We start from the raw sequence: 25,549 nt of genomic DNA on the forward strand, positions 1-25,549 counted from the left end.
CTAGAAACTGTTACTTAATAAATATCTACCACCTTAGAACCAGAGGATTAAGTGAACTACAATTTATTCTTAAAACATAAGTGCCTTTGGGCCATCTGAATTCACATTTAATATGTTAATTAAAAAGGAGTTTTATCTACAAGTACCTCAGACAGGACTGCTCTCAGATCTACCCAGAAATGGAAGAGATTCACCAGTGAGAGTAAAGCCCCACTGAGAAGTAAACAAGGACTCAGAGCAGAAGTCCTGCTGGACAAGTCGGCTCCTGGCTTCTCTCTAAGGCAGAAGGTGCCCAGGGCCCTTCCTGTCTTCCTAATGGGCATCAGTCCTTTGCAGGATTTGAGGGCACTCTGTTCTCTAGGGGAGTGGTGCCCAGTGCATGGTCACTTCTCATTCTAGAAGTGTAGTTCACCACACTCCCAACATTTAACTTTAGTTAGACTGACATTAGCACAGCAATTTCTGGACCAAGTTTGTTCCCCATGCCCTATTTTTCCTTGACCACCTCCCTCAAACTTGCAAAGTCAAAGCCACACAGCACTAACGTGTTTATTATCCCAGTTGATAAGAATTCAGGAAATCAGAGTCACGTACACACAGAAAAGGGCCAAAAACAGGAATTTGGGGTTATGCTAGGGTCATATTCCAATCTGTGTTTCTAACAGGTTTCAAGTGACAATTTTGTAGAGAATGTGGATGATTGTGTGTTTATGTGTATCTGTATCATGTATGTTGCATGTGTCTATGTTGTAAATGTGTATCTATGTGTGTCTATTTTTGTATATATCTTTTTTGTGTTTTCAATGATAAAGTCAATGGTGATAGCAAGATCCAGAGACAGAAAGTGCAAGAAAATGAGATGACCTAAGGACTTGCCAGCAAAAGCAACTCAACGTCTCCCTGCACACACATCTGGGTATACACTGGAGCAGTGAGTCAAGCTACACAACGGAAAATTACAAAGACAGCTGCAGTCCAGAGTCCTAGCAACTGATAGATAGGTGAGATTGTCGGTTCTCATGCAGAACATGCTTTTGACATGTTACCAAGGGGACAGCTGCTGTGAAGCCTCAGGAGGAAGAGGGACAAGGAGGCTCTAAGCTGAGGCTCCCAGAGACCTGCAGACCCCTTGGGGTTGGGACCCAGTGCCACACTGTTCTCATTCCACTGGACCGGTCTACAACAGGACTGCACTGCAAAATGAAACCTATCTGATAAGAAAAAACCTGGAGAAAAGCCCATGTTAAATGTTGTACAATAGTGCAAACACCCTACAATAGGACAGAAACCACCGTAGGCAAAAAATAGAGAGAGAGATCTATCTATAGATGTCAAATGTTCTTGAAATCCCATCAATGCTGCTAATAGTTAAATCTACATTTTTAATCTTGGTACGGAGATAGCCAGCCTAGTGTCTAAATATGGTTTCCCTATCTGAGAGGTGGCAGTTTTATTTCCAGATTCCATCTGTTTGTGACGAGTCTTGTGACATCACTGGACGCATTTCTCCAGGTCTCAATTTTCTACTCCCTGCCTCCACATCTTCTGCAAAGTTGGCTCCTTATCACACAGGCCCTCAACTCGGCCAGCCCTGCTGTCTTCCTACCTCCAAGTCACCCGTAGCATATGACTTGTCACCCTCTCCAATGACCACTGTTCACCAGTCTCCACTCTCATAACTGGGCTGTAAGCACCTCAATGGAGGGTAGGGAGCTAGGCCATCTTCTTTAGGCTCCTGCAGGCAAATATTTATTCCTGTGCACTCTGTCATGCTGTCCCTTGAACATCCATTAGAAATATAAATGCATTTGCTGCTTTCAGTCACAGTAAGCAACGTAAGGAGGGAAGCTGCATTTCTTCTTTTTGAAATGCAGGCAGTTAGTGTCTCAGTGAAACAATCTTGCATCTGAACATTTCCAACATAACTAAACATTTCTGAACTAGTCTGTAATCAGTAGTTCACCACTGCTTTGTAAATAGGGGTAATAACCATCTTCACCAAGGAAAAGAGGACAACTGCCAATCCCTTTGGATGACTTCAGGAACACACACAACAGGGTCCTCCTTTCCTAACGACTTACGGGGTCGGAAATGATCGGAAAGGGACACCTGGCCAGTTCTGACTTGTGTACACATTTGTCGCTCAAGGCTGTTACTCCTAAGGCACTCTAGTGTCTGAGTTCATTGTAAAGTACCGGCCCACATGTGATTTGGGGTTTCACTGGGCAGACACTTTGAATCTCGGCGTCACATCCTAGCTCTGTGACGTAGGGCATATGACTGTGCCTCACGACGCTGCCTGTCCTCACCTGTCTGGGCAAATCACAGGCCACACCATGTGGGGTCACTGTACGAGGTAGGGGCAGATAAAGCCCTTGGCATGGTAGGATCTGTGTGGCGTTTCCAAGCAGCCGGGTGACGTGTTGCGCACCTGACAGGGAAGGGCTGGTCTGTGGTAGGGCAGATCCGAACGCAGGCCTCTGTGACACCAAGCCCCCAACACCTCACAGCACATGAAGGCGGAGCTGGCGCAGGCCTCTGAGTGGGCAAGGGCAGCCCAGCAGCAGGCCAATCCAGGGCATTTGTGGGTACAAAGGGCACCACCGGAACTCTGTGCAATAGAACGACCTCATTTTAACCACAAAGAGAGAGGGAGAGAGAGACAACAAGCTTCCAGTGGATTACAACATGAGGGGGTTTCCTCCTTTCATTTAAATATTACACAAAATACGAAATTTTGCCATACACAAAACTAGCATACTGTCGAGATCAGCAATGGAAAGCATGGCTGGTGTATCTGAGGTGGTGAGAGAATCATACTTGAGAGCACATGTTGCAAAGCCAAGATGCAGGGCCTAAGTTGTTCGCAGAGAGCAAGATTACCTCCTGGGACAACTAGAGCAGGACCCAGAGGTGCTGCCTTTGCAACAGAGCTAGGCTTCCATGAATGACTCTCGAGTTCTACATTCACAGTTTGAGATTACTGTTTAGAAAGCACACTTCTGTTGGTTGCAGGCGTGAATAACAGTGATTGTATAAAGTGTAGAATCACTTATTAGAAATCAGAGACAATCTATCTGTTGTTCAGCCAGGTGGACACTGGACACCACCAGTCAGGCTGTCCGATGCTGGAGAACAACGATGCTACCAAGCCTTAGGACAGGGGCCAGGTGGCTGGAGAGACAGCGGACACACAGGACTCCATGTGCAAGTTTCCTGAAAAAGCCCCTGGTGTCACCACTGATCTTCCCTTCCCCCAGGGAATTCCCAAGAGCTATACATGGCCTGCAGAAGCACAGGAAGAAGGCTCTTCTGTCTGTACAGATACCCCATAGGAGCACCGCAAAAGGAGATGGCGGGTAAAACATGAGAGCCCAAGAGAGGCAAACAACTATAGACCAACTAATCCATTAATAAATAGACAGAAACACATGAGAAACATTTCAAACAGCATGAACATCCAAGAATAATGGCATCGACCACTCTTTACCTTGGAAACACCAGTCTACCATGGGACTCCCTGAGATGGTGAGTCCTTGCAGGGTAGAGATTGTCTGATTGTCCTTCTATCCCAGTTTCCAGGCATGCAAACAATACTTACCAAACGGACAGACAGATATGCTGGTGATGACAAGGGAAAGCTATGCCCACAAGTTCAGCTCCAATTTTGTGTCTTGTAGAACCAATTTTTGGGAGGGTAGGAGCCCTGAATCATCCTTAACTTACTCATTTCTTTACTGCAATGTCTCCACTAAAGCTTTTCTCCCTGCACCAGTACCAAATAGACTCTCTTCCGTGATTCTGATGCCAGGTGGGGAATGTAATTACTTCAGAAAATTGGATGAATGTTATTTCTTCAATGTCTTAACAGATGGATAAAAATGTTTGCTGCTTCCTTGGGTTTTATTTTTGCTTGCAGAAACTTGCATGTAACAGAAATGAAATCAAATTAGAGAGACAAATAAGTCACCTGTGGTTAAGTGGAGAGAAGAGATTAAAAGAGAGATTCCACTCACAGACTATCCAAAATCAAACAAAGAGGCACAGGTTTCCTGAGGGGCTAGTGTCCACTAACAGAAAACAGCTAGATTTGGAGATTATAATCTGTGACAGTCCCTCAAGTATCCAACTCTATGTTTTCAGACCACGAGTCTTCAGAATCTATTCCAGGCCTCTGCTATTTCTGTGGCTGGAGACCCTCACTCTTGGGCCCAAGATGTGACACTCAGAAATCCTCTTTGACAAAATCAGGCAAATCTCCTCTGCTAATCGAAGCTCCAAACCAGTTTCTGTTCCAAAACTATTTTTCAGAAGAATAGAATCAGAGGCACAGATGATGGAATAAAAATGATAATGTCACGTGATTTATGCTTAGTGAAGTTTTCTTCTGACATTCTGTCTTACTTGCTTTCCTAAAATATACATGACACACAAAGTTCAAAGCATGGGCAAGCCTGATACTGATCGAGAATTTTTTGCAACTGGCTGACCTGATCAGATCTAGATTTCCAGGGGAAGCAAGGCTGGGCAACATGTTGCTCAGCTGCCTGCCATAGATAGCAATCTGAGCGCACCCTCCAAATTTGACCAGATGACCTGGCAGGAAATGATGTGTCTTCTGAAGCTGCAGGACAGAAAAGCGTCCTCAGGTACGCCCCAAGCGACCCCACAGCCCCAGCAGAGATCTGCCATCTCTTCCGATGAGCGTTCGGATCCCTGGGCTCTGCTGCACACAGAGCCAGCCAGGCCCGCTCTCAGCACGGGTCAAGCAGTATCTGACCAGGACAGAGCGCCAACCATAGATGAGAGATGACAGGAAAAAGTTCCATCTGCTTTCTGACCCCAACAGCTCCTTCCGCATTGGAAACTACTATTACCAGTTTGAAAGGCTGTCTAGAGAAGCAAAGGGGTACATTTAAGAAGCATCCCAAACTGGAAGAACAGAGAAAAATGTAACAAATATGAGACACATTTCTACCCTTGTAGGCATGAGGTTACTCTTTCCATATTTGTTTCCAATATTTGTAAAAAGAAATATGTTGCAGATACACAAGTCCTCTTCATACTCTGTCCTTACCCTCTCACCTCCCTCCCACCCCGAGTAAGGCCTACCTAATGAACAAAAACAAGGCAAAGTTTTATTTTTATTTTTCAGTTTTAAAGTTTCTTAAGGAAAAATCTTTCCACTGAATCTATGGAAGAGCATATATCGTCAACCCCTAGGCATCCAACACTTAAAGTCAACCATTCTGTATTATAGCCAACCTTGTTCCTCAACCAACACCTCCAATTCTCAAGCGTACTCTGAAGGAATGTCAGGGATAATTCTAGACACACAAATCCAAGCTCTCCTCAAACTTACTCTATCAGAAAGCAAGGCCTGGGCAGAAGTAGGGACCAGTGAGAAATGCATGCCTGCAAATTGGTTATCTTAGAGAAAGCCTTCTTGGCAATCTGGATATCAAGCCAGCTTTGAGAATCTCTGCTTTATGACACCCCCCTTACCCAATTCCTGATCTCTCCCTTTTTCACCCATTTGATTTGGATATTGAAAGCTACTCCTAAGGTTTTAATCCTTGGCTTGGAATATCCCTTCCAAACTAGATCATCACTGTCCGAAAAATGGTAAAACTGAGTCCCCTGGTACCAGGCCTGGAGGGACTAACCCACACTCCTCCATCCAGAAAGGGTTCTCAAACCCAGAACCCCATGGATTTGCCCCTGGGCCATAGTTTGCTCACCCCTGTTCTAGAAGGCACGGTAGATACCAATTTAAAAACGCAAACATACGTAATTGCTCATTTTTATAAGCACCATGAAGGATATGAAAAGAATTATAAGGGATAGAGAAAGGACTTTATTTACATGGGGGGAGGATGTGATGAGATTTTAAGGCTATGGTTTTATAACTCTTCTGGCCCCTTTTTAGCTGCCAGTGGGAGCAATGGCCTCATGACCGTCCATGTGTGAACCAAAGTGGAGCTCCACAAATTGTCACTTGAAGTCATTATACTTCAAAGGAAAAATGAGATCTGATTCACTGTGATAAGTATTATTTTATTACGGCTGACATTTCCTTTACTTCAATAATAGTCTGAGGAGCATCTAGGTTGTGTAACGTTTATTAAGTATGATCATATGTTGATAAAACCTTAAAAGCTACACACATTAGGGCCCAGGTAACAGGCAATCTATGAATTGGGTTTCACCTTAATTCTCGTCACTGCATCCACACACCCTTCTTCTGAACCACTTCAGTTCTTAAAAAATGTGTTTGAATTCCTAGAAATTTAGCTATGGATCAAGGAGGTTTTCACATTACAGAACATTTTCACCTTTGTTCTTCCCCACATCCTGCCACAGTTTTACCAAGGTACCATTTACATATCAAAAATGCACTGATTTGCGGTGTACTGTTTGACGAGTTTGGGTAAACGTATAGAGTTGTGCATTCACCACCACAATCAAGTCTAACAATGATTCCACTGCCCCAGAAAGTTCCCTCTTGCTCCACGGCAGTCACTGTGGCCCTGCTTGAAACCCTTGTAAATTACTGTGTTCCAGTCTGCTAGGCGGGCCAGCTTTATGCAGCAGATGTAAAGGATTAAAATTCTTTAAAACTACAAATCAAACCATACTGAAATTATAGTGGCAAAACACGCCATTTCACCAATTTAGAGGGTTTACAACTCTTGCAAGTTAAATTTCCTGACAGTAAGGCCATCTTGCAGTAACTTTTCCAGAGTGGTAAATAAAGTGTTTGTGTGATGGATGACCCATGGCGGGCATTTCCAATCTCCCTCTCCCCTCCACTTACTAAAATTCACAGACACGAACACATTTTACTCATAATTAGCATGAAAAGTAGATACGCTTCATCCTTTCCTCCAAAACTGCCAGGGTGTACCTGCACTCCCACCACCATATCGAGGCCAGAGGGCATGCTTTGATCCTCCAGGCTCCCTCCCCAAACCACCTGCCACTGCTCGGTGGCCCCTGTTCCCCCACCATATGTTTTAGCTAAAGGCCTTTTCCAGTCACACATGTCTTGCAGTTCCCATATCTCCACTTTGAGTCCCACTCTTCAGAATCTGCCCCACGAACACCATTCCTGTTGTTTAAGATCCAAATGAAGTAAAATATTTTCCCTGAAGCACTTCCTCTTGACAAAAATAAGCCTTCCTTCTTCTGAACCCCCATCACGACTTAATCTCTCCCTTTTTCCCCAAACTGTACTTAATTCATCTGTGTTCTTTTTTTTTAATACCACTCCTCCTGACTAGACTGACAGCACCCACTTCTGTTTTGTCTACCCCTGTGTTCCAGGGCCTAACAGAGTGCCTGACAAAGCAAAGGCTCAGTGAGGTAACAGGAAGGGACTTAAGAAGAAGGGACAAGGCAGGAGGGAAAAAGAGGAGGGCAAGGCAAGGCTGGTGATCTTTGGCCTTCTCATGACTCTGCATCACAGCCATTCACACTTATGTTATGGACTAAATGTCAGTGTCCCCACAGAATTCATATTTTAAATCCTAACCCCCAGTGGGATGGTATTAGGTGGCAGGATCTTTGGGGGTGATTAAGTCATGAGAGTGGAGGCCCCATGAATGGGATTAGTGCCCTTATAAGAAGAGATATAAGAGAGCTCCCCCTCTCTCTCTGCTCTCCACCACACAAGGACACAGCAAGAAGACGGCTGTCTGCAAACCAGGAAACGGGTCTCAGCGCAACCTGAATCGGCTGGCACTTCGATCCTGGACTTCCAGACACCAGAACTGAGAAAAATAAGTGTCTGTTGTTTAAGCACCTACTCTAGGGTAAATTGCTATATTATCTTCCCCAATAATAGAGCGTAAGTTCCTTTAAGGGAGGTTCTCTCTGTACCTGATTGGACTTCACAGGCTGCATGGCAACTAACCACACAAATACGGTAAAATGATACACTGATGTCACCCTAAAGACCTGTCCACTGAGAACGTAGTTCTACTGATCTAGTGGTAATTCAAACACAGGGGCAAAGAAACACACACACACACACCCTTACAAGTCCCATGTGCTGGAGCAGAAAGCCTTGGGGGATGACCATGCTCCCAACTCATCTTAAATGAGAGGCGGACAGCCCATCTCTACTCCTGACTCCCCTCCTCCAGTTTACCACTGCACTGCCATGACTGCTGCAGAAACAGACCCAACCTCACAGCCTAGATTAGGTTTACTGGCCCATTAAGAGCACTTTGAAGTAACTCAATTTTTCCACAAAATGACAACCATGGTAAAAATATTAACTAGTTACTGAGAAGTCCTTTACTCCTTTGAATGTTTTTACAGCTATAGTTACATGGCCTCTATTTATTTTATTTCAACATATTTATACCATGAAAGATCAAATGGTTTGAGGTGGCTCAAAGGAAAACATAATAGGAGCATTAAAATGAACATAAGAATATCCCAGTGAAAGAAAATATAAACAAAAAATAGAGAGATGCCAGCAAGGAAAAGCACTCAAATGAGCAAATCCTAGAATGTACGCAGTCACAACAGCTGTGGCTCCAACGTGACCCTGGGATTCCTGTCAACCAGAACAAAAAGGAAGGTAGGATGAGTGGGAGTTTGTGGCAATTTGGGCACTTCTCGATTATTCAGCACAGACTACTCTATTAACAACCTCCATTTGCAACAGTGCAAGCACCACACACCCATCTTGCCCATCTCAAGAACAGTGACACCCATGAGCCTAAGTGATTCACCTGCTAACCTGACTGAGGATTGAGATGCTAGTCTTCTTACTCTTGCCTTCTCACTGCAATAATATGACGTGAAACATTCACCTAAATCTCTCATTTCCTCTCTTCCCTAGCAGTTTTATCTTCTTTGCATCACATTGGAGAGTATTTCAGATGACGGTCTACACATCACAGGGCATTCATGCCCACAAAGCCCCAGGTCAGGATTTCTGCAGCACAAATGCTAACAACAGCATACAGCTACCAGGAGCCAGGGGCCAAGCAGAACATGGAATGGACTGCATGAAGCCATCAGGTGCAAGGGCAATGACATGACAATTAAACATAGTAGTATGTTTAAAAAAAAACACTGGAGGGGCTGGCCCAGTGGCATCGTCGTTAAGTTTGTGCACTCTGCTTCAATAGTCCAAGGTTTGCGGGTTTGAATCCCAGGCGTGGACCTGCACACTGCTCATCAAGCCAAAAGAGAGGAAGAAGAGCATAGACGTTAGCTCAGGGCCAATCTTCCTCACCAAAAAACAAACGAACAAACTGTAACCAACCATAAATGTTTGAAAAGAATACAACATACTTTGGAGATCTATTTGCAACCTAAATAACAATAACCCAGATACAAAAGCTACCCTCAAGACAAAAACAAATACAAGATGTGAACACTAAAGCACAAAGGAAAAAATACAAATGGCCAGACAATACACACAAAAGTTCAACTTTGCTAATAACCAAGGAAATGCAAGTTAAAAACTTTTTTGGCTACCACATCATGGAATTTTTAAAACAACTAATATGGAGAAGCAGGACTGTACCAGGCCATTGGTGGTTGCCTTTAAATAGTATACTCTTTATGGAGAGCAACTTGGGGATATTTCCCAAAAGCCTGCTTAGCAATTCCATGTCTAGAATTTTATCCTAAGGAAATTAGCCTGGAAGAGCAGAAATATTTCATTATAAGATGTTCGCTGTGGTTTTACTTACAACTGTGAAGGACCGGAAACAATGCTGAAAGTCTGCAGTATCTTTAGTGAGCAGTCAGATCTTAGAATGCCATGCAGCATACACATACAAGAGGGGAGAAAAAAGCAGGTACGTACGGTATGTGCAGTATGATCACACATGCAAATTAATATTTGCACTGAAAGAGGACTCCAAAGTGGGGACAATTCAACAATCCACTGTGGTGTCTCTGGACACTGAGGTAGAGGGTGATGTTTAACATTTTTGTTCTGCTTTCCACAACTTCCACATATTTTTATACAAAAGTATGTTAATTAGTAAAATAGATTTTTTAAAAAGGAAATGTGATTAAAAACTCTAGACCACAGTCTAGGAAGCTATAATCCCAAATGAGTATAAGCTGTGGCTCTCAAAAACATCAAACTTACAAAATAAGGAGCCATTTTCAATTTTGGGCAACCCTGTGGGAAAAGACATTAAAATACAGTTAGAATAGCATATCATCTCCATAAATTAAACGGAAATCATTTGCTTCAGCTGTCTTCCTTTGATCACAATCATGTGACCCCAATTCTGAAAATCCCACATCTCAGATTGTTTGATTATTGTTTCTCAGCTGAATCATATTTGGAAATCGATTATTTACCCAATAGGCTTCAGATATTTATTGTACACAAAGATTTACTTTATAGACTTTATTACTATATAAAATGTCTGTAATATACGTATATATGAGTGTATGTATACACATATATATATATGAATTTTGGCATATATAAATGTTAAACACCTTCGTAGAATTTCCAGTTATTCCACCTTTAACGGCCTCCAAGCATGTTTACGGACCCAAATTTCATGCAAGCTATACCCGAGAGTACTTCATTTGTTAGCAGCTGATTTTATGAGGCTTTCCCACAGAACACCTAAGCAGGCTTAACTGTTAAGGGCACTCCCAGTGAGTCAACAAAGCCCCAGAGGCAGACCAGTGAGTCTGCTGACAAGAGCTCATTTTATTTGTAAACAAATCTCGAAGATATTACACATGTGTGTCTCATATATACTTAAATATCTTCATTCATATGAATGTTGACAGCCAATCAGTACAACAAAACAATGGGGCAGGACACGTGATTTTCAATGGGAATTCAAGTCCCTGGCTTCTCTCCCTGAGAGTTAAAAAGTATTATAGATGAAAGAAACCTTAAAAGCCATTTAATCTAAACTCATTTTATGGACACAGAAACAAGGGGTCACCTCCACACCGGCTTAGAACCTGTGTCCCCAGTCTCTCAGCCTGGTTAGGGGTTCTTTGTACTACACCAGCCCTGGAAGCCCACACTGGAACTCCTTCTCACTGCATTGTGGGCACACTAGACATGGAACAAGAATGTTACTATGACAACAGGTGTGGCATCTTGTACCAGGTCTACATTCAGGGCATGCTTATCTGTAGGATCTCTCAAAATCAGAGGTGGTAGGAGTTAGCAGGAACCCACCAGATTAAAAACAAGCCATACTGCATGCAAGGACCCCTCCATTAACTAGCTGTGTGAATCCAGTCACTTAAGCCTCAGTTTGCTTAATGGTAAAATGAAGACGGATACACGTTGTGAGGCCCAAGATACAGATGTGAAAAGATTTTGTCAACTTTAAGGAATTAACACAAAGGATTGTGCAAATACTTTTTAAAGGTGAAAAACTAGGATCTCTTCAGACATCCAAGGATGTCTACAAGGCTCCCAGAAATGACCTGACTATCTAACCCACTGGAGGGAAAGCCAGCTAGAAAACACAAGTGTCCAGCGACTGGGGAAAGACTCTTGATCCAGTGGACACAAAATACCAGCTCTTGTTTAAATGGCTTCACCACCCTGATCTTCTTAAATGTTAATGCACATAAGAGGTAAAGAATTAAAGGTAGTCAGAGTAAAGAAAATGCATCCTAAACACCACACAAAATATTAGCTTCCCCAACCTTCAAATGCCCAAATGGACTCTGAGGGAGCAGCCAGTCCATACAAAACAAGTGGCAGTTAGTGTACACTTTCCACAGTCAGCTGTTACTCCAGCTGGCAGTGTAGGCCTTATGCAACCAGTGTGGTCAACACCAACATGTATGGTTATTTCTAGTACTCTTTTGTAGAAATTGTGTGTGTCTTGTTCATGCATCTATGTAAGAGAATAGCCCAAAATATTTTTCCTGAAGGTGTGTGTGTGGGGTGAGGGGCGGGGCACGAGCTGGTGAGAGAGAGAGACAGAAAGCGTAAAATGTTTTTTCCACTATGCATGACAAAAGCAAGCATAGAAAAGTCCCTCTTTCTACATTCCATGGAATACTTGTTTGCAACATAATCATAAAAAATATTTATAGTATACGCCGTCAAAGATTCTGCTTTATAAGGAAAAGAAATATGTCAGCCATTCATCACATCTGTACCAAATCTTCAGTTATTTTATACGACATATTACAATATTTTTCATCTATTCATTCTATACATCTTCTGACAATGCGTTAAGTAGCTTGATATAAAATGCTGCCAGGAAGATTTCTGAAAACCTTTTTTCAAACTCATTTTCCTTTTTGCCTTTCACCTAGCATGACCACTAAACATGCACTTTAAAATGATTCCTAGCCATGTGAGTCAGAGAATGCCAAAAAGTCAGTCTGTGTGTGTGCATGCACGTGTACAAATATATATGTAGCAATTTGCCTGGAAAATGGCATCCTCCCTCCATACACACAAAATATCCTTTAGTAAAGCAAAGCCATTTCAATCATTTAGAAATACGGCCAAAGTTAATAACAATCTGTTTTTTTTTTTTTTTTAATCACAATGTAAAAGGCAAAGAAACACCCCAAAGCACATGTAGAGGAAAAATCTGTAAAGAAATAGCATGTCTCAAAATTGTCACAATCACACCAGAGAGAGCAAAATCCAAAACTGGAAAATGTTCAGAACCACACTGATTCCACACTGATCTCTTTCCACTGACATTCTTTCATTGCAATTAGAAGGCTCTGTGTGCATTTATCCACAGAGCATTTTTTCATAACTAAACACACATACCTGATTTTACAGTTCTTTTTTTCCTTTTGGTGTGGCCAACTCACCATTTCCTATTAACATCCACATTCAATGCCTCAGTTGTGAAAAATGCTTACTTCTTACTGCTGTGGAAAAAGCAGAGGCACAGCAAGGAAAACAGATCTTCATGCAGTGCTTACGTCCCAAGCCAGCCTCCCTGGGCAGCTCTTTCTCAGAGAAGGAGGTCTGCAGATCTCCCACAAAGCAGCCTCCACGTACCAAGGGCTGCCAGCCCCACCAGCGTTGCAGCTTGCAAACCAGGATGCAGTATGGAGAGCCACTGCCTTCTGGTTTCAATGCGCTTAGAGCCAGCTGCGAAAATCAAAGCTGCGAAAACAGCATGGGGCTACAAGCACACACACAGCCCTGGCATGCATGCCCACACGTATACGTGCACACATGCAAGGCTCAAGCTAGAATCTGCACCAGATTTGCATTATTTGTCATCTTCAGGCAGAACAATAACTAAAGAAGGAGAATGTCTGCAGATGTCCCCAGATCTCCCCCCTGCACTGCGAGCTGACAACCTGCTCTTCAAGACAGGAGAACAAAGGAGGCATTCAGAACTACAAACCCCAGCAAATAGCAAGGGTGTTAGGAAACCAAAGGATAGGATAGGATGCCCTAAAAAAATGAACACAGAGGTCTTGTACTGGCTCTCCATTTGCCACCTCAACACGGCGGATGCTTCGAACCCAGCACTGTGCTTCCATCAGAGACCTGCAGCCCGGCTCTGCCGCAGCCCCTGTGTCTTGCTGCCTCCAGCACAGAGGAGTCTCAAAGCCATGCTCACAACAGCCTGTCTGTGCCTGCTGCCTCATGATGGACAAGTTCACGCAGGATCTGTCAACTCTAACCTCCGTGACTCAAAGCTGTCTTGTATTTCATGCTACTTCACTGCCAACTCCTGACCTCAGGGGAAACCTTCCCAAGGCTTCTGTACTTAGACCCCTGAAGGCCTACCCTTTTAAATCCCAGAAGGTTTGGATGTCTTCCTTTTTATAATTTACAAGGGGGAAATATAGAAAAGCCTACTGCACAAATTTTATGCAGCTTTATCTATTTAAGTATGCTAGATAATCATACAATGTGCAGGATAAATGGTTCAAATCCACAATCATTATAAAGTCAGATTTAGTTTTAAAAAATTACCACATTCAATAGCTTATTTTACATCTATCTGTATTTAAAAGATAGAGATTGGGTTTAGTACACACTCATTGGGAATGCAATCCACCAAATGACTAATGAAGTGTTTCTGGAAGCTTTACACTGTACAAGGCATTCAGTGAGGAAGACAAAAGAGTTGGAGGCTTATCCTGACGTACCGAATTGTCACTTCACAATGATGTGTGTTTAAAGTCCCTCCGCCCCACTCCACTCCTAGCAGCCCTCATGTCCCCCATGGGAAGCAGCCCTCCAACCAGTGTTCCTAACAGCCCCTGCCCATAGGGAGAGCTCCCATCCTCCCCAGTCCCACACTTACCCTTCAGAATGGACTTTCTCTTGCCACTTGCTTCTATCAACCTCCTCTACTTCCAACTCTTGCTCATTTGACCAAATAACACAGACTACATTGCAGCATCTCCTGTATTAATGTTATTTCAGTAAGAGCAATTTTCATTTTTTTTCCACACCTGCTTGATCTTAGGCACTGTGCTGACACATTAATGTTATGTCAATTAAGCATTTAAATAACTCTGCAAGGAAGGCTGCCATGGACATCCCATCATCCAGGAACGTGAAGTTACTAGTAGGCTTAGGTGGCCTGATACAATCACACTGTAAAGGAGAATGAGGATTTGACCCTGTGTCTTTGACTCCAAAGCCCATATTCTTTCTCCTACTTTTCATCTCCACATGTTATTTTACCAAGTACATGATCCCATCATCAAGAGAGGGTGCCATGCACCCCAGCTCATCTCCACACCCTTAATGCTCAGTGTGCAGTGCAAGGCTGTCCATGTAACACGTACCCAGTAAGAACCTGGTGGCTGACTAGACAGTTCATCACACTTACTGCTCAAAAGGTGGGTTCCTAATATTTACAAGTTGAGTAACTCAATAACGCATTATAAGAATACAATTTTAAATAAACACTTTATTTTAGAGTAGTTTTATATTCACAGAAAAATTGTGACAGTAGGAAACAGTTCCCATATACCCTTTACCCAGTTTCCCCTCTTGTTAGCATCTTACATCACTAGGGTACACTTGTCCCAATTAATGAATCAAACTTGGGCACAGTAATATTAACTAAGTCCACATTTTATTCAGATTTCCTTTTCACTTAATGTCTCTTTTCTGTTCCAGAACCCCACCCACAGTACTACAATGCATTCAGTCATCACACATCCTTAGGCTCCTCCTGCTCAGGTGACAGCTTCTCAGACTTTCCTTGTGTTTTTGTTTTCACTGAGGAAGATTCGTCCTTAGTCAACATTTGTTGCCAATCTTCCTCTTTTTGCTTGAGGAAGGTTACCCCTGAGCTAACACCTGTACCAATCTTCCTCTATTTTCTATGTGAGTCACCACTACAGCATGGCTGCTGACAAGTGGTGTTAAGCCCATGCCAGGGAACTGAACCAGGTACCACTAGAGTATGCCGAACTCAACCACTAGGCCACAGAGCTGGCCCTAGACTTTCCTTGTTTTTGACGCGCTTGACAGTTTTGAGAAGTACCGTTCAAGCCATTTTGTAGAATGTCCCTCAAGTGGGATTTGTCTGATGTTTTTGTCATGATTAGACTGGAGTTATGGATTTTGGGGGAGACCACAAAGGTGAAGCACCATTCTCACATGACATCAAGGATCATGCCATCAATATGACTTATCTCTGCTGATCACTTGATTGGGTTAGTGTATGTCAGTTTCTCCATCGCCATATCACTCTTTCTCTCCACCTTTTCAATCTTCCTTCTTTGAAAGGAAATACTACATGTAGTCCATATTTAAGGAACCAGGAGTTCTGCTCTATCCCCTTGAGGGCAAAGGATCAACATAACATCTTTGGAATTTTTATGCACAGGAGATTTGTTTCTTCTCCCCCACTTATTAACTAACTCAATCATTGATGTGTATCAGTAGGGACTTAAAGATATTTATTTTATATATTAGGTTATAATCCAACACTATTCTGTTGCTTAAATTGTTCCAGCTCTTTAAGTTGGCTCCCATGTCCCTTTGACATATCCTCATTGTTGCATCATGTTTGGTTTTGTTAGTACTTCCTTACTTTTTGGCACTATGGGATGCTCCAGCCTCATTCTGTATATTCCCTGTCCCAGCCCCAGACTCAGCCATTTCTCTAAGGAGGCCTGGATCCTTCTATTAGAGACAGACATTGGAAATCAAGATCTGGGTGCTGATTGTGCTTGAGGAATCCATTTTTAAAGGAGACTCTCAATGAATTATTTCTAAAGAGAAGGCACTTATATAATAATAAGGTTTATAATTGGGTTTCCATATATGAATGCTTCCTAGAACAAGGCATCATTATCAGGGCATATACAACGCTCAAAGCTTTTCATAGCTCGTGCTGTGTTAACACTATTAAGACCTCATATGGTAAATATTCATTACAAATTGCATACAAATTTGCCTTTAATTGACACAGAACATTTGTGCCCTTGAAGAAGCCCACAAATAAGAGGGGAAGAGAACAAAATGAGCATCCTAGCATACCCTCCTTCCAAAAGAACTCTTCCTCCTAGCCTCTCAGGCAGTCTTGGTGAAGCCTCACATCTTTCCTGAATCATTTCATCTGTCTTGAGCCCCATGACTGGCCCTTATGGTCAAGGATGCCCTACCTACCCCATGCTGTCCCTACAAGTCAGAACATCACACAGGAGCCAGTGCTTATACCATCCTGCACTCTCTTATACTCTCACACTGTGAACGAGGCATGGCCACCTCTACTGGGGTGAACAATGCAAACTCCCAAAGTTAACCAAACAAGAGAAAAGTAAATGAAGTGACAGGAGAAATGGATATCATGCTGCAGGAAAATCATTTAAAAAGCTTCTTTGAAAATATCCAGACTGACCACCATGCAGGTCCCCCCATTCCTAGTCCAGGAAGCTCACCCACTAAAGACCATCCCTTACATCCCTCAACCAAATCTGAAGGCTGGCAAAGCTCTTCTGCAGGGTTTTATTGGGGAACCGCCACAACCACTCCCTTATGATCTGTCCATGGCTGCTTCCATGCTATGAGAGGGATGTCACCAACTCAACATGAACAATACGCCCCCAAAGCCAAAATATTTACTATCTGATGCTCTACAATATTGTTGACTTCTGAGCTAGAGCTGCATTTCTCAGACTTGAGTAATGCAGAGACATATTTAAAAATTTTTTTAAAACGTTTTTCTTGTGGATTCCCAGTGTTGACTGAGATTTTTTTAAATTGAGCTAAAGTTCACATATCATAAAATTCACCCTTTGAAAATGGACAATTCAGTAGTTTTTAGTCTACTCACAGAGTTGTGTAAGCATCACTAATATCTAATTCCAGAACAGTTTCATCACCCCAAAAGAAACCCCATATCCATCAGCAGTCCCTCCCACTCCCTCCATGCCTTAATTCCTGGCAACCACAAACCTACTTTCTGTCTCTACAGATTTGCCTATTCTGGGATTATATACATATGGAATCATGTGTGGCTTAGATTACTTTTATTACACTGTTAAATATGTCTAAATATAAGATATGTTATATTCCTTCTTTATATAGCTTTTAGGCTATAAAACAGAAAAATTTGCAAGCTACATGAGAACAAAACTATAAAGCCAATGTTAGTTTAATGTGAGGGATGGTATGGCTTTGTTGGGAATGAACAGTTACTCTCATGGTCCCAGGCACATCAGTGCCACTTCTTCTGGGTTCAGCTACCACGGTTTCCCAGATGCCACAAAAGGCCTCATCACCTGTCTCTTGACTGATGGGACACAGAGCACTGTCGGCACGGCACCCTGACATGTTGTCCCTCGTTCTAGAAGGAGAGCTTGGTTTCCATGTGAGCCTGGACTTACTCTTTCCTCCCAGCCAGGGACAATTATGTTATTACTGCTGACAATGAAACACTGCTACACACAAGATGTGGTCACGTACAACCTGGACTATCATGATACTAATTTTAACATTAGCATGGAAATGAAGACCCAAAAAAAGTCACAAGGAGAATGTGTGTTCCCAAGGATATGCTCCAAGTGCTATGTTTGAGAAACATCAAAAGTAGATAGACTTTTCAGCTACCGCTCTGTCACTATCCATGCTTCTGTCTTCCTGCTTCACCCACCTTTCCTCTGAATTCTGGTGCTGGTGAGTTCTGTGGTGGGAGTGGGAGGAAAGAGGGCTGCTTGGGGGAGTTGGGGGCAGGATCTTGGGGCATACAGACAGAAAACATTCTCCTGGCTCTGACCTGCTCCTCCAGGAATTCCTGGGGTATGTGCAGGTTTAGCATGCACTTGGAAATATTTTAACATGTTTTAGATTGCTTAAGAAAAGGAGGACTCATAGACTGTACTTTTTTATTTCAAATGTATGGACCTTCAGAAAATTTACGGGTTAAGTTGATTTCTGAGACTAGCTACAGAAATCTAACAACCACTTAATAGACTGAGACTGTGGGAAATGAATTTTGACAGCCAAGATTCCATCTCACTTGTAACTGATGGCAACAGTGTTATTAGGTAGACAAAGTATAACAGTGTATCATTTCTAGACTAATTGCATATAGTCTATCATTTCAAGTTAAACATAAAAATAAACACATTTCAGGAGTGATCACTTAATTAGGTACAAGGCTTCCTTTTGGGGTGATGAAAATGTTCTGGAACTAGATAGTAGTGATGGTTGCATAATATTGTGAATGAACTAAATTCCCTAAATTTACACATTCAAATGGTAAATTTTACATCATGTGGATCTTCCCACAATTTAAAAATAAATAACTAAAATCTCTGCAACCATTTCAAAAGCAAAGCAAGTAATTCAGAGTAACTTTTTTAAAAGCAAGTAATTTACAGTGACCTTCAAGACAAAAGACAGCCAATGTGACCCCATGTATAGGTACCTAGAAAGACTGTGAGTCCTAAGGGAAGGAGGTATACCTGAGAACCAGAACCACTGTCCAGTCCTCACAGTCATCTTGCGAGGGAGCTTACTTACCCTCAGTAAGCCTGCAATTCCCCAGTGGTCTTCTCCAGACACAATGACTTCACAGAAGCCTAATATAAAAATGCCAACACAGAAAGTAGCAAAGGAAAAACTTGCTGCACCTAAGCTGCTTTGCCCATGCCCAAAACAAAGAGACAGCCTGCAATGGATGACTGCTTTCCAAAGCTCCCGAAAACAAATGATGCTGAAGAAGGCTTGGGGGCAGGCAGGTGTAGGAAGGAATGTGTTGATTCAGCCAGACCCTCAGGGGTCATCAGGGATGACCTCTCTCACACTGAAGCAGGTTTTCATTCTATCATGGTTTTATAATACCCACTTTCGCAACAATGTTTCATCATGTTACCAGCTGCAAGGATACTACTGTGCCCTCTCATATTCTGTACCCTCTGAAGGGGAGGAACTGAAAACAGAAGGTCACAGTTCATGCATGAGATGTGCTTATATTTCTAACATAGGTTGATCATACTAGTTTAACTAAGACATTTGACCTCACCCATTAATGGTAAGAAAGCAAACTAAACAAGGATTATATAGCATGACGCAGTAGGTTGCTAAATTAGAAGAAATAGGAATTGGATATCTGAGACTTTACACTTTGGTTCTTGAGTCAAGATGATAGCACCATAACTAGACAATGAACCAGAAGAGCCAAAAAGAATTAAAAGGTAGCAAAGATTACCTTCGGAGATGGCTTTACCCACACCTTCACCAATTTGAACAGCACTAACATAAGAAGTATTTAAATCCATATGGCCAAGCCAGTGGGTGCTGCCCAGGCATCTCAGCCCTAAAACATGGTATAAACTGACCTAAAACACAGCACAGAGGAAGGAAGCATGGCTGGAAGAATCAAGAGGAGGAAAAGGGTGTGGGTGTGTTCAGATGGATTTCTGGACAAAATAGTGAAGAATACCTTTATATTCCAATTCAACCAAGGCAACCGACAAAAGCAGCAGCTTTGAAAAGAGCAGTCAACTGAGAAGAAAAGAGACGATAAAATCAAAGAGCAGAGGGTTACTGTATCAGAATGAGCTGTGGAAGTCCCCCGATCCAAGCAAAGAGCGCTGTGGTCTCCCGGCTTGTTGCCTGGCTAACAAGGGAGCGCTTGTGCAGTCACCAGGGGCGGGTGCTGGGGATGAAGGGGCAGCTTCTGGAGGGCTGTGCATTGTTCTGGGAAAGCACCAGAAGTCAGGTGATCGCAGCAATTCCGTCAGAATCCGATCAGAAGGTAGACGCTGCCTCCAGACAGACATGCTGTTTCTAGAAGACTTTGCCTCCCCTCCCATCCAGAATTCTGATGTCTGGGTTCAATGTTCATCCATGCTTCCTCCCTCTTCCCCTCAGCATTTCAAGTAGTTAATACCTCCTGCCCTCCGTCAGCCCGCTTTCTCACTCCATGTTTGTGTTTTGTGGACCTGTCTCCCTGGTCTTGATTTCTCCTCCCCACCCCCAAACCCTGTAACCCTCAAACTATTGCCTTAAAATGCTTCCTGCCAAATAATGTGAAGACACAAGACCAATCCAGCAAGGAAAGAAATCTGCAGTCGCTTGCCTTGACTCTGTCTTTCCTAAATCCACATGGGTATAAATACCTGGAGAAAACGTATGCAGCTACAAATGAAGACAAGAAAACTAACCACCAGACCCAAGCAATCTTTCCTACAGCTGCTGCTTCTCATTTCTGAGATCACGGAGGTATGTCCATAAGTACTCCACACACAAAGAGAACTGCTCTGTCCAGGGTACTGCCCTGTCCTGGAAGGAAGTTATGTCTGAAGCTGGGCTCAGCCCTCAAAAACTTCCAAGCTGGAGTTTCGTTTTGTTATCCCAGGCAGGCTTCATAATTACCCAGTGGAGCAGTTCAGATTGTCAAGAGTCAACTGCCCCTTAGCTAATTGAAGGCCAGAAAAAGTAAACATCTTCCCTAAAGCAACAAATGAGGGGTAGAGCTCAGACAGTGAATCTCTCTTACTCACTCTGAAAGTAGCTTGTTTGTAAACAAAAAACAGCCTTCACACTACCCTCTGTATACCAGGCCACCACTCAGGGAAAACACACAGCAAGCTGATCCCCAAGTGGATTTAGTTTGTTTACGAATTTAAAACTAAAGCACATTTTCCCTAAAGAGCTCAATTTCATACGGATTCCATTTTGTGGCTGTTATTGGGATTAAGGATACATTTTCATTTTTACTCACCACCCCGAACTGATCTGTCCCAACAAAACACAAGCCTGCAGGTGAGTGACAGCCCACTGGCAGCAGCTCTGAAAGGGGGGGCATAAACAGTTGAAAGAAAGTGAAGAAGAGGGAAACTGACAGCACCCAGAGACACCCAGCACCGTCTCCAGATCTCCCTTCAGCTTCACTCTCCTGAGCCTCCCAGAACACAATCTTCAATGAAAACTCTCAAATTCAAGGAGCGATAACCACTTGTAGCAAAACTTAGCTTTCTTACAATGTTTACAATTTGATACTGGAAAATAAGTCCATGCTACCAAATTTATTTTGAGATGTTTATGTCTTCATTCTAAATGCTATGCCAGCACAGAAAGACAAGTAAAGCCCATTTTACTTACTGCTGTGTACACTAAAATCTTAAATGAAATTTCAGCATACAGAATGTGCCAACATGGAAATATTACTCACTATGATCAAGAAGTATGGACTCAAGGAGTGCTTGGCTGATATCCACCCATTCATCTACCAACCTATCCTTCCACCCACCCATCCACCCACTCATCCAGGCACTCGTACATCCATCCACCAATGCACCCATCCACTTACCTCTCCATTCATCCACCTGATGACTGGTCTATCCATCAGCCAATAGGCTTACCCAGGGCCCCCCTCCCAAGCCACACAGGACCACCCAGCTGCCATTTGCTAGGCAGGTGTCATGAGGAAGGCTCACAGCATCCCAAAGATGGTCTTACAAGCATCAAGGCCCTGACATGTGCACAACTGTAAGGCTTCAGTTACATGCCACCAGAGAGCCGTCCAAAGAGGTTTCACCAAATTCCCCTCTTCACCAGCTACATGCTACGATGGTAGCTCCCCTCTTCCCTTTATTTTAAATGCTTTTTGTTTTAAAAATTTTTTGTTATCATTTTATTTTTTTCCAAGTAATTTTATTTGGATTATAATGGCTTATAACATTGTGTAAATTCATTGTACATTATTATTTATCAATTTCTGAATACACTTCATTGGGCTCACCCCCAGTAGTGTTAAATTTTTATCTGTCACCACACATATGTACTCCTTTAACCCTTTCACCCACCCCCTAACCCCTTTCCCTCTGGCAACCACTAATCTGCTCTCTTTATCCATGTATTTATCTTCCACATGAGTGAAATCATGCAGTATCTGTCTTTCTCCGTCTGCCTTATTTCACTTAACATCATACCTTCAAGGTCCATCCATGTTGTAAATGGGACAATTTTGTCTTTCTTTATGGCTGAGTAGTATTCCACTATATATATATATACCACATCTTCTTTATCCTCAGCTCAACAATGGAATGGCTCTTCCCAAGAGAGCTGATGCAGTAGACAGAACTGGTAAGTAGAAGGTATAAGAGAAAGCAGAGACATTTCTCCTAGTGTTATGGACTAATTGTGCCCTCCCCCAAATCTATATGTTGAAGTCCTAACCCAGGACTTCAGAATGTGACTGTACTTGGAGGTGATTAAAAAGAGGTGAGTAAGGAAAATGAGGTCATTAGGGGAACCCTAATCCAATCTGAGTGGTGCCCTTATAAAGGAGGAGCTGAGCACACACAGAGTGAAGGCTGTGAGGACACAGGGAGAACGTGGCCATTTGCAAGTCACTGACAGATGCCTTGGGAGAAATCAAACCTGCCCACATCCTCATCTTGGACTTCTGGCCTCTAGAACTGTGAGAGAAGAAATTGCTATTGTTATTGTTGCCCAGTCTCTGACTTTTGATTATGGCAGCTCAAGCAAACTGCTACAGCCAGCTTTCAAGGACCCCAAATCAGTGGGGGAGAACACCTGCAGGAATCAGACTTTCTTGTCATAATGACTGAGCTTGGAGACGTGGTGCAAAACCTCTGGAAATAGTGGGAGCTGACGGGTTAGGACAGTTGGAATGGGTAAGGTGGGCTGCTCACAACAGCAAAAGCTGGAGGCGAAATGCTGCTGGATTTGTTTCCTCAGGTTTGGGTTTATTTTAGCTCAAACACCACCTGTCCTCCCCATAACCCAGCCAAAAGTTACCTCATCCTCTTTCCTCCAACACTCTCAAGCACCATGTAACTTTTTACAAAAATCACAATGATGTGGCATCATTTCATTGGTAAGTATGAGTGTCCCCCATTCCCTCCTACACTGCAAGTTCCTTTGGGGACAGAACCTTTCTCATACTTGTCTTCATATAGAACAGAATCTTAAACCTTACAAAAATGTTCTCAATTAGATTTGCAAGAATAATTCTCACCCTGACACTCTCCCATCCTCCCAACAAATTGCAACAAAAAACACTTTTCATTGTGCACTGACTTATATTTACATTCTTTATATTACACTTAGATCAATTTATATTCTTTATACAGACATGTTTACATTACCTTAAATTTATGCAAAACACTTTAAATCTTTGCATTGTAGATTTTGTTTTCAGTGAGCAAAGGACAGTCCTTTGCCTGAATTTTCATTTCTTTTATTCTCAAATTTAATGTTTCAAGTGTATCATTATTTGCCATTACTTCAGAAAACAAACATTTTCTGTAAAAAGTTGAGAACAGCTTTTGAACCTTCCAATTCCAGAATTTCATTTGAGTCTAGCCATTCTTCAAAAAATGCAGACAATTCTGAAAATTTCTCGGTTTGTAGCTCAAAGGCAGAAGGCTTCTGGAACTAATTTCTTCAGAGAGGCCCTACAGTCTGCTGGAAGACAGGGCCATGATAAATGAGGCAGAGGGGCCCTCCCCCTTCCTCTTGACCCTTTCACGATTGAGAGTGCCATCAACAAACCACACATACAATCTGTACCTTACAACTATTCAACGTGCTTCTCTGTTCACAGCAGAGGCACTAAACTCCAAGCACCACATGCCCCCTCCACAATTGAAATTGAACGCTCAGGACCTGAGCGCAGGAGCCACACCAAGCCCACATGTGCAGGGCACACGGAGCGCCCCACCTGCACTGCAGTGCAGGGGCGCCCTCACAGCCCACCAGGGCCCGGAAGCCGGCTTTGACAAAGATCGCAGCTGGTGCCCAGCACATGACTTGCTCAGAATCCGTAGTAATAAAACTATCACTGTGCTTCTCAGACACCGGGAAATTCTGCAGGTGTATTATTCACCAGACTGTCTTTCTCACCCAGGGGTTCTCGGTTTTAGCCATGCAGACTGTTAAGTAATTGCAGCAAGTTCCTACACAAGCATACACAAAATACCACTCCTGTTCTCAGAGCCAAGTACATAGCTGATCCTCTCCTATAAGGAAAAAAAGCACTCAATTTAAAGCCAAATGAAATAAACCCCATTACACAAGGCTCTCAAAAGCAAACGTTTAAATTGGTTATTTCTGTGACAGAAGCTTGAATATCGAGGTTAGCGCTTAATTTCAATACCGCACCAATCACCAGAGATTCTCAAGGCAACAGAAAAATCTGCCCTCCGTGATCCTATTGTGCACACATTTCTTTCCATTCCTCCATCGGTCCTTTGAAAACACAGTTACACCACAGCTCCTACGTGATCTACACTCTCTTCTCCCACCCTCCTCATGTATGAAGGGCAAGACAACACGATGTATTCAATCTAAATTCCGTTGTTGTTACAATTAAACAGCTACACTCGCCACATTTTAGAATCATGGCACACAACATGTTTGCACTGCTGCCATCCACAGTTCTTTCAGATGCTCTGATCCTCTCTTGGGGAGCCAACTGACTTGATTTCTATTTCAAAGCTCAAAATTAACTCATTAAGCCCAATTTAGAAAGGCTTGCCCTTTCTGATGATCCTTCCAGACAACTCCGATTCAGAGACGTGCCCCAGCACCCCAGCTGCATGCTGGATTGTTAAAGCATCCCTTCAGTCAGCTTTCTGGGAAAAGCATTCCGTTCAAGCACATTACACTGGAGTTCTCATCCTGTCAACATAAAGAACCTCTCTGTACAGAAAACACAGCAGCCATTTTAAGAACCAGAAGTGCCACGATGGCATTAGAAGGTGTCGCCACTCTTGGGATTCCTCTGGCAGCCATGCAGGGACAGGGTCATGGTCATCCACAGCTAGGGATGCTGGAAATCACACCCAGCTAGTAGCCACTTTGGGTTTGGCCAAAACCAGACGCCTGCCTATGTTAACCAGGCCTACCCCCAAGACACCTTCTTAGTAACACTAAATCCAAAATTCACCTACCCTGGGGTAAGACATCCATCCTTGGCCCAGACCATGAAGGAAAGTTCTCTGTGCTCACCAGGGTCCTCTGCTTGTCATCGTGGTTCAACAGAAGCTTCCTGCCAGGACAGCACAATGAGACAGCAAGTCATCAAGCTGCCTTCTTGAAGACATCTATTATTATGAACCCCCTCCTTATGGATTTGCCCTGTGA

General features: G+C 43.0%; 1 protein-coding gene across 1 annotated transcript in view; it reads right to left on the reverse strand.

The window, feature by feature from the left end:
* LOC124232269 (protein Shroom2-like) overlaps positions 1 to 25,549 on the reverse strand; it is a gene marked incomplete at its 3' end in the record, with an annotated part of 67,510 nt that overhangs the window by 18,606 nt on the left and 23,355 nt on the right. The window contains 1 exon segment of the mRNA XM_046649235.1: positions 25,357 to 25,454. Within this exon segment, the coding sequence (XP_046505191.1) occupies positions 25,357 to 25,454 (98 nt within the window).

The sequence above is a fragment of the Equus quagga genome, unplaced genomic scaffold (genome assembly GCF_021613505.1).
Source record: "Equus quagga isolate Etosha38 unplaced genomic scaffold, UCLA_HA_Equagga_1.0 HiC_scaffold_41_RagTag, whole genome shotgun sequence".
Lineage (NCBI taxonomy): Eukaryota > Metazoa > Chordata > Mammalia > Perissodactyla > Equidae > Equus > Equus quagga.